The sequence below is a fragment of the Ostrinia nubilalis genome, chromosome 20, assembly GCF_963855985.1.
Source record: "Ostrinia nubilalis chromosome 20, ilOstNubi1.1, whole genome shotgun sequence".
Lineage (NCBI taxonomy): Eukaryota > Metazoa > Arthropoda > Insecta > Lepidoptera > Crambidae > Ostrinia > Ostrinia nubilalis.
In genome coordinates, this window is record NC_087107.1 from 7405813 (window position 1) to 7414633 (window position 8821).

General features: G+C 34.1%; 1 protein-coding gene across 2 annotated transcripts; it reads left to right on the forward strand.

Moving 5' to 3' along the window:
* The first annotated feature begins 2498 nt into the window (after nt 1–2498).
* LOC135081753 (PF03932 family protein CutC) lies at nt 2499–5544 on the forward strand. 2 transcript variants are annotated; one of them, XM_063976537.1, is made up of 3 exons: nt 2499–2744; nt 3529–3600; nt 4889–5544. In XM_063976537.1, the coding sequence occupies exons 1-3, from the start codon at nt 2604–2606 to the stop codon at nt 5468–5470; spliced, it is 795 nt and encodes a 264-aa protein (XP_063832607.1). In that variant the 5' UTR covers nt 2499–2603; the 3' UTR covers nt 5471–5544. The 2 variants fall into 2 exon arrangements, with proteins under 2 accessions (XP_063832607.1, XP_063832606.1); XM_063976536.1 differs by having other exon boundaries at nt 2500–2744; nt 3529–3606.
* Nucleotides 5545–8821: the final 3277 nt, after the last annotated feature.

Sequence of the window (8821 nt, forward strand, 5' to 3'; positions counted from 1 at the left end):
ATACCAATGGAGCCTGGTATAAATAAAAATATAATTGATATGTTAGAGGCAAAAGCATCAAGTATGCCAAAGGAAAATAAATATTGCTCGTTAATATTTGACGAGATGGCGTTAAAGAAACGGATAATTTATAACGAAATTGCTGATAAAGTGGATGGCTACGTGGATTATGGAGAGGGCGAGAACATGGGACGAGAAAAGAAAATTGCAGACCATGCGTTAGTGTTTATGATACAGGGTGCTAAACATAAATACAAACAATATATTGCGCACTATTTTGTGGAAGGCACAATATCAACAGCAAAACTGGCAAAAATTATATCGGACATCATCAAAAAATTAAAAGAAATCGGATTTATGGTTCTAACAACAGTTTGTGATCAGGGATCTACAAATATAGGAGCTCTTAACATGTTAAAAAGAAACTGTGGACAAGGCATAGATAGCAACTTTTTCTCTGTAAATAATGACAAAATTTTTATAATCTATGACATCCCTCACTTGTTCAAATCATTACGAAACAATTTCTTTAAAAGTGGAAATATGTCTTTCGATGGAAAAATTGCACAATGGAGGCATTTGGTAGTTGCAGAAGAACACAACAGAAATTTTTTAAATTTTAAAAAACTGAATAGTACCATTGTAAATCCAACATTCAAAACTAAGATGAGGGTGAAGTATGCTGCGCATGCTCTGAGTAATACCGTGGCAGCTATTTTAAAAATGATGGCATGGAAAGAAGTTTCTGATTGCAATGATACAGCATTTGTGATTGAACAGTTAGATAAACTATTTGATTGTACAAATGGTCCATCATCTTTAAATGACGTAAAGAAAGGGATCCGGGAAAATGTTTCCACATCAAGTAATCACATTGAGTCTTGGACCTTTTATACTGATAAGTTAAAAACCATAAAATTTATAACAGCAGAAAACACGATACTAAAAAATGTTAAATGCGTAAAGGGATATCAAATATCTATCAAATCCTTAAACGATATTTGGGAAAAGTTAAAGAATGAAGGGTTTAAATATATGAACCTTAGACAGTTTAACCAAGACTCTCTGGAAAACTTATTTGGAATCATTAGGCAACACAGTGTAACCAATAGAAATCCCACTATCACGCACTTTACTGCAGCGCTTAAAACAAGCATGGTTACTGGGCTGAAAGTGCCTCATAGCAGAAGTGCTAATTGTGAAGCAGACAACAATAAACATATGCTGGAATATAAAGACATTTTAAAAACTAATTTAAAAACAACAGAAATAAAAATTAATGTTCAAGATTCCACAGACACTGAATTTTATCCTGTGTTGTCTATCCCGGACCCTGAAAACTTAGAACAGCCCATTGAAAATTTGTGTAGCCTTGAAAACCAACCAGTAGTATATGTAAGCGGGTATTTAGCTGCCAAACTATTACAGAACAGTTCTTGTTTAATTTGTGAAGAGTGTTTGAGCGTGAAAACTCCTGTTGACAATGATTTGTATGCATATATATCTCTTCGCGAATGGTGGCATGATAAAAAAAGTCTCGTTTATCCAACAATTCAATTATGTACCACCGTAAATGAAGCTAAACAATTTTATCATGACCATATTGCCGACCAGATATATATGGAAAATGTTGGAAAATTCATTTTCTTAATGTTGAGTACAAATTGTAATTTTAGTTGGTTTAAATGTCAACAACATAATAAAGAAATTTATGATAAGATGTTTAAAATATTAAGTTACCTTTTTCTAAGAAAAAGTTGTAAAATCATTAATGACAGCTTCATAAAAAGTGAAAACAATTTTGCTGACAAAAGTAAAAAAGCACAGCAACAAAGCATTGAAAAGTAATCTTGAGGCTGAGGTTCGATCAGCTGATAAGAAAATTAAAGATGTTTATCTTTATAAATAAAAATCCTATTTTTTCTTAGAAAAAGTTGTGAAAATAAAAGTTTACAAAATTATCATTTCTGTACTTTGTTATAATTTTCAATAATTCCTCATGCCTACAACTGCTATGTCATGTTCAATACTTATTGTAATATACCTATTTTATTTCGAAATAAATAATTTACGTTACAAAACTTCGTTTTACTTACACATAGTATAAAATAAAAATAGTAATCATTAAAATATTGAAGGTTCCTATACTAGATATCGATATGCAATTACAACCCTAGCAAAGTATCGATAATCGATAAGTTATTACGAACGTCACTAATACTGTCAGAAAATAAGGCATTATGTTGGTAGCTCCGCCTGTAGTTTGTGCGGTTGGTAAAGATTTGCGGGTCGTTCTCTAAAATGCATATGTGTGCGTGAGCTCAAAAAATATCTATGGAGTGCCGTCTCTTACTCTTTTATGCTCTTTGGTTGCCACCATAAAAATTACCCTATTTGTGCAATGTCTGTGACATTGTGTCTGTAATCGATTTCGTTTATCTCGAATCGATTATTAATCGTGCACCCGTGTTGATAATTTTTATTGATCTTATTTATTTTTATGATTTATTATTTAAAGAGTTGAAACAAAACGCAATTATTTTTAGGTTATATCATATTTCTCGATAATAATCTTTTAAACTGAATTGTACTTATTTCTTAAAATGCTGGAAGTTTGTGTAGATAGTTTGGAGTCAGCACTGAATGCTGTACACGGCGGTGCTGAAGAGTTAGAAGTTTGCAGCTCCCTTACAGAAGGAGGTCTTACATCTTCGGCAGGATTGGTGAAGGAGATTTTAGATGTGGTTCGTATTGTTCGTCAATTTGTAGATAGAGCGCTTACGTAGTTTTATTTTCTCCTTGGATAATAAGTAGGAGGTTAACTGCGATTAAAAGCCGACCACTGACCTTACCCGGATAACTACAGATCAAAACAAAACAAATTAGGTACCTACTTACTTACCTTTTACTGTAGGATTTCTTTAAAATTAAACAAAACAAAAAAACATTCGTCTCGTTTAAAATGCCCCCACTGGAATTGAACCTGGGCCGTTTACCACTAATCCATGCCGACATCGCCATTAAGACCTACGCCATTAGGCTGTCTGTCAAATTATTTTTAATGTTGAATTTAATTGCACGTAAAATATGTAAAGTGCTAACTAACAAAATTATATAAGACAACGACAAACAATTTAACTAACAGACGACGCAATCAACGATGGCCTAAATAATTACGTTTTGCTGTCGAAGTTAGTTCACAATTTAAACCCAGTTCTAGTTACTAAGTTAAGCACAGTTAAAACGTTAACTAACAATCGTAACTGTATGGTTTAATAAATACTTGATTGTGTTATAATGTAAGAATAATATTTGATTGTGCGATCAGCAAAAGTGGCGGCTATACAGGGTGTTAGGTAAATGGGTACATGAGCCGACACTAGCTCTTGTTAACATGGTCATATAAATGGTATTTATATGCCCATGTAAACATGGGCTAGTGTCGGCTCATATACCCATTTACCTAACACTCTGTATAGGTAGGTAAGAGGAACATTTTATACCTATAGTTTTTCTATTTCATTTCAGGTAAATAAAATTGGCACTGGTCGTGTTTACAAAACTTGTCCTGAATGCTGCAGCTGCCTGAAGTTAGTAAAGGTAAAAGTAGGTATCGTAGGTAGCTTTTCCTGAAAGTTTGAAACGATGTCACGATAACATTGTCATAAAAGCTTGATTTTTCACTTTCACTTTCGGAAGCGATAAGTCGAGAGCGTATCTTGAGGAACCTATCTTCGTAATACTGCCTAAATGCCTAGTATGTGAAATGGAATGGTCAAACTACATAACTTCTTTTTTTTACTAGGTACTAAGAAAGTATGGCGATTCATTTCAAAAGTCGTAAACATCGACTTTAGCAAGCAAAATACTTGAATATAGTTTCTATAGATAACTTGAAAAAAGCGGAAGGTCGTGGGTTCAATTCCCGCCTTAGGCAGTTCGATTTTTTCAATTTATTTGTAATTTTCAAGTTATTTGTAATTTTCAAATTGGTTTAAGATGCGACTCTTAACGCTAAAAATTAAAGACTTATAGTTTCTATAGCTCTACGTTAGTCCAAACTCCTAATTAACCCGTCAAGCTAAGGTGATCGTTAGTGCGAACATGCGGTTTTGCCCAACATCGAACGGCTCCACCGCAGTGGTTAGGGGTTAAACCACGGTTAAACAACGCTCAACAGCCCCACTGTGACCCGGGGACGGATCTAAATTCCCGTCACAAATCCAATTACAATTTAGCACGGCTTTCGTAAAGCTGACTGCGAGTTATGAAAACAAATGAAGGCAACATTCCATTATTTCTAAAAGTAAAAAAGATTTGTTACTTAAGGTGTTCCGTAGGTACCTAATGCGTTACAGAGAAGGTAATTTCAAATTTTACATGGCAAATCTGCTTCAGCTAAACTTTTAAGGAAATCTAATTAAGCTATGCCCAAAACAGTTACTATAGTAGTAAATTGTTTTTGTATAAAATTTTCACTAACGGAATTCTAAATAAAAATAACGGAATGCTAACTTTTAAGGGATTTGTCTCGGTATTAAAATGTTTCATAAACCTTCAACGGTTTATATTAATTAAGGCAAACTTAATCAAATGAAACAAGGTAGGTTAAGTTAGGTATTCAAAAATGTTGGGTTATTATACCTACTACTTACTTAGCTACTGAAAAATATTTTTGGCTCTAAGATTCCGTCAGACCTATTATACCTATTATCAACTTACTCACCATTTTGTTCATTGTTTGTTCATGAGTCTAAAATTAAATGATTATATTCTTAAATTGCGTCTTCTCTAGCTCATCATCATCAGTCATGTAAATCCACGTTTTAAACGGTTCTAAATCTAGCTTAAAAACACCTCGAACAATAAATTACTTTGTCTTCCGCAGAAACCCAAAGTGAACGTAATGATCCGATGTCGGACCGGCTCGGACTTCTGCTACAGCGAGCAAGAAATGGATACCATGTTGGCCGACGTGGATGTTTTTAAGCAAATATCCGTTGACAGATTTGTTTTCGGCGCCCTAACAAACACTCAGGACATCGACGTTGTTAATAACGCCAAAGTTGTAGCTAGCGCTAAACCCACACCTGTAACGTTTCACAGGGCATATGACGTTTGCAAGGATCCGCTGAAAGCGGTGGAAAAAATAATTGAGCTCGGCTTCAACAGACTTTTAACTAGCGGTCAAAGAAGCTCGGCGGGGGAAATTGAAGCCATCGAATTAATTACATCCATAATCGCTTCTTTCGCAGACAAAATCCAGGTAATGCCGGGTGCTGGAGTGACTGTCAGTAACGCGAAAACTTTTATTGATCTCGGATGCAAAATAGTCCACAGCTCTTGCAAAAGAGTCCGTGTTTTGCCAAAGATTGAGACTAATTTAAGCATGGGCACGAGTGACAGTGAATGTATTTACATAACAGATGAAAATGTTGTAAGAAAAATGAAGGATGTTCTGAATTCTTAGATATTATTTTACCGTATTTAATTTGTAACATTCCATTTCTAGAATATTAAGTATATTATAAATACTTACTCTTAGTTACTCATATTTTATTTATACCTACACCAATGTTAATAGGTATGTAAGTTTCCTATTCTTCGAAAGCAGCTGAGCATAACGTAAAAAGTTAAAGTTACATCTATTATCTATACAAAAGGATATCTAAAGTACCTACCTAAACGTATATAATATAAATATCTAAATGATTATACACACATAATTATATCTTTTCTCTCATATTTATTATTATTACTATACATTATATTCATTATAAGATGCTCCATAGCGCAAAATAGCACAAATAATGTACCCACCTACTTATTCTCCTTTCTTTATTTTAATATGTTGTGAGTTGTAACATTCGCTGTGGGCCAAGTGCCCCTCTCTCATGGTTTCTGCAGAATACCAGTGGCCGTAACGTGCTCCCGAGTACGTTATGGCCTCATACTGAGCAGAGACCAATTTGGTACAACAATTGTATTATTTCACTTTTTAATGTCAATGTGTATCATTATTTTAGTACCAAATAAATATTTTTTCTTTCTTTCTTTCTTTCTTTCCATGGTTGCAACCAAACAATAATCCGAAAACGAAATCCGGATTCCGAATTCTTGCCATTCTTTGCAAAAACATTGGCCATTCGGGACGGACCGCAAAAACTAATCCAACAAAATCAAATTTAACTTGCACAAAACGGGTGCTCCGAACATCTGCGACGTTGTGTAAGGTCGCGCCTCAGGGAACATCAATAAATATTGTGGCTCATTTATCATGGAGGCATATTCTGCGAAAAATGGAGCCCTAACGATGCTATTACCGCGTGGAACAATACCTGAAAGCCTGAACGACTAATAATGACTCTATTAGTGTAATTGCTGAGTGGTGTGTTGTATTAATGAGAGACTTGATAGCAAATCTAATAATAAAGAATATCTCTAGATGATGTGCTGTTTATTAAATTCGGTTCTTTAATAAAACTGATTAGACACACCAAACTATTTTAGAACGTGGCCGTGGTGAATGAAAAAATAAAGCCTTTAATTATTTATGTAGTTACCGTTTCGTTTTGCAGCAAGAAGCATCTCTCTAAAATAAGCACTCTTTCATGAGTTCCAAAGTTCATGGAACAATCCGCATTACCACTACTTCCAGGCTTCCAAGCATTAAAGTATTTGAAGATAGGTACAAAGAAAAATAGCCTTTATAATTAGAAACAAATGACACCATTCAAACAGTTCATAAAACGCAGATAAGTGCAATTTGTCAGCTCGCTATGATGGATGGAGCGGTCTCTGCCTCGTGACCCTCGATCAATCAACTTTAAAGATGCCCCCGCCTCGAAGCTGGTTGTAAACGAGGAGTCACAGCAAATAGGAAATGATCTTTTTTACGATAACTTGATCTTTGTTTCTGAAGGATCGAGTGTACATGTTTGAACAAAATGTTTATGGAAAGTTTTATATTTGGCAATCACAACTTCACGCATGTATTAGTTTTGGAACAGTTTTTGCAAAGATAGTAGGTACATACTTAGGACAGTTTCGTTGATGAGTAAGTATACAATTTATCGCAAAAGAACAGGTTAATGTAATTACCAATTACCTCTGACACGTAGTGGTATTGCGACTGGCATTGCCTAACACATTCACAGTAAAAAAATACAAATACCTACCTACATTACCTAAATCCAGGGTTACAAACTGTAAAGTTAAAATCCTTCTATATTGGTAGTAATTTCTGGGAAACATTTTTAAAGGCTTTATGGAACTTGTACTTAGATTCGTGGAAAGAAAACAATTCATACGTATAAATAAAGGGAATGAAATTCTGGGAAACCTTACTGCATTGAATCTCGGTTACATAATACTTTAAGACTTAATTCTGGGAAATCTTTACCAAAATCAAACTCAGAGATAATTAAACAATTTTATTAAGTGGATTCAGTGAACCTAATATAAACTACTTAAATTACAAGTTATTATCTAAGGTACAAAATAAGGCTATCGTGAAATGTGAATACGCTTATTTTAAGGCAGTTCTTGCTTACCGTGTTGTGCAATATTACAACTACTATTTACACTTAAAACTAGATAAAAGATAGAATTGGTCAAATTGCACGATATGTACCGTCAACCTTTAATGATCGAGGCAGTTGCATACCTTTTCAATTTGGTGGTATCACTAATTAATGAGAGCCTCCCTAAAATAAAATTATATTGTTAGATGCTGGTTTTATGCATTTTATACGGTTTTCTATATTTAATGAATTTAATTAAGTTTATTACATCGCCAAAGTACCTATAGACACGCAAATTAGGAAGGTGTATTGAATAGGAATAAATAAAAGTGAGTAATACGACCAAATTAAAAGGTATGCCGTGTCAGCAATTACTAAAGATTCAGGTACAAGGTACAAAGGTACGCAAGGTACAAAAGTACTCAAGGTAGTTAAAGCGTTTCATTGAAGGTTCAAGCGATAAGTATACTTAAATTATAAAAATAAATACTTGTAGTTAATTGCTTACAATTTACAACTAGTAATCACATTCTAAATAGTTATCTCAAAATTGAGACTAAACAATGTTTTAGGCATATCTCGAACTTTCCATTTATATTACACAGGACTTGTTAATACTATTATTTGTTTTAAAAATTATTTAAACAGCCCTTTATATGACGATTATGATTTGTTATTGGAAAACGAAAAGGCTTAATCCCTAGTTTCAAATTTAAATCTCTTACGTATCTTTTCGTGAATTGACTTACTTCAATTGCATTTTTAAAGCCCTTAATTTAAGTTTAGTGCTAGTTAAACTATTACAGAATGTCTGTTAGTCTTTTTGTCAGGTGCATAAGGTTCTAATTTCGCTGGCTCGGTGTTGAGGGCGCTGTAGTCGACGGGAAAGGGGGGTTGGGGGAGGGAGTCCTTTGGGGGGACGAGGACCCATTGTCCAGGGCCGTTGGGGTTCTTCCCCATCAGCCAGTTGGTGAAACAGTGGACGTATGTGCCGTAGTCCAGGATAAGGTAGTCGTTCTGAAAAATAAAGATTCAACATTAATGGAAACGTAAAATTCTTTTTTGCATTTAAAATATAGAGCGGGCTAATCACATAGCTTTTTCTCATCACTAACTCCTATAGAGTCGGGATCTAGAGTTTGTTTGTTAGCAAAATTAATGTTTCGGATATCCGAAGAATAATATTCTATACCATAATATTCAATGTAAAAAAGGTCAAATATTTTACTTCTCAATGAGTTATTAACTGGAGTGCGTTTTTTCACTGAATCTAATGAGAAAAAATTATCTGAAATTAC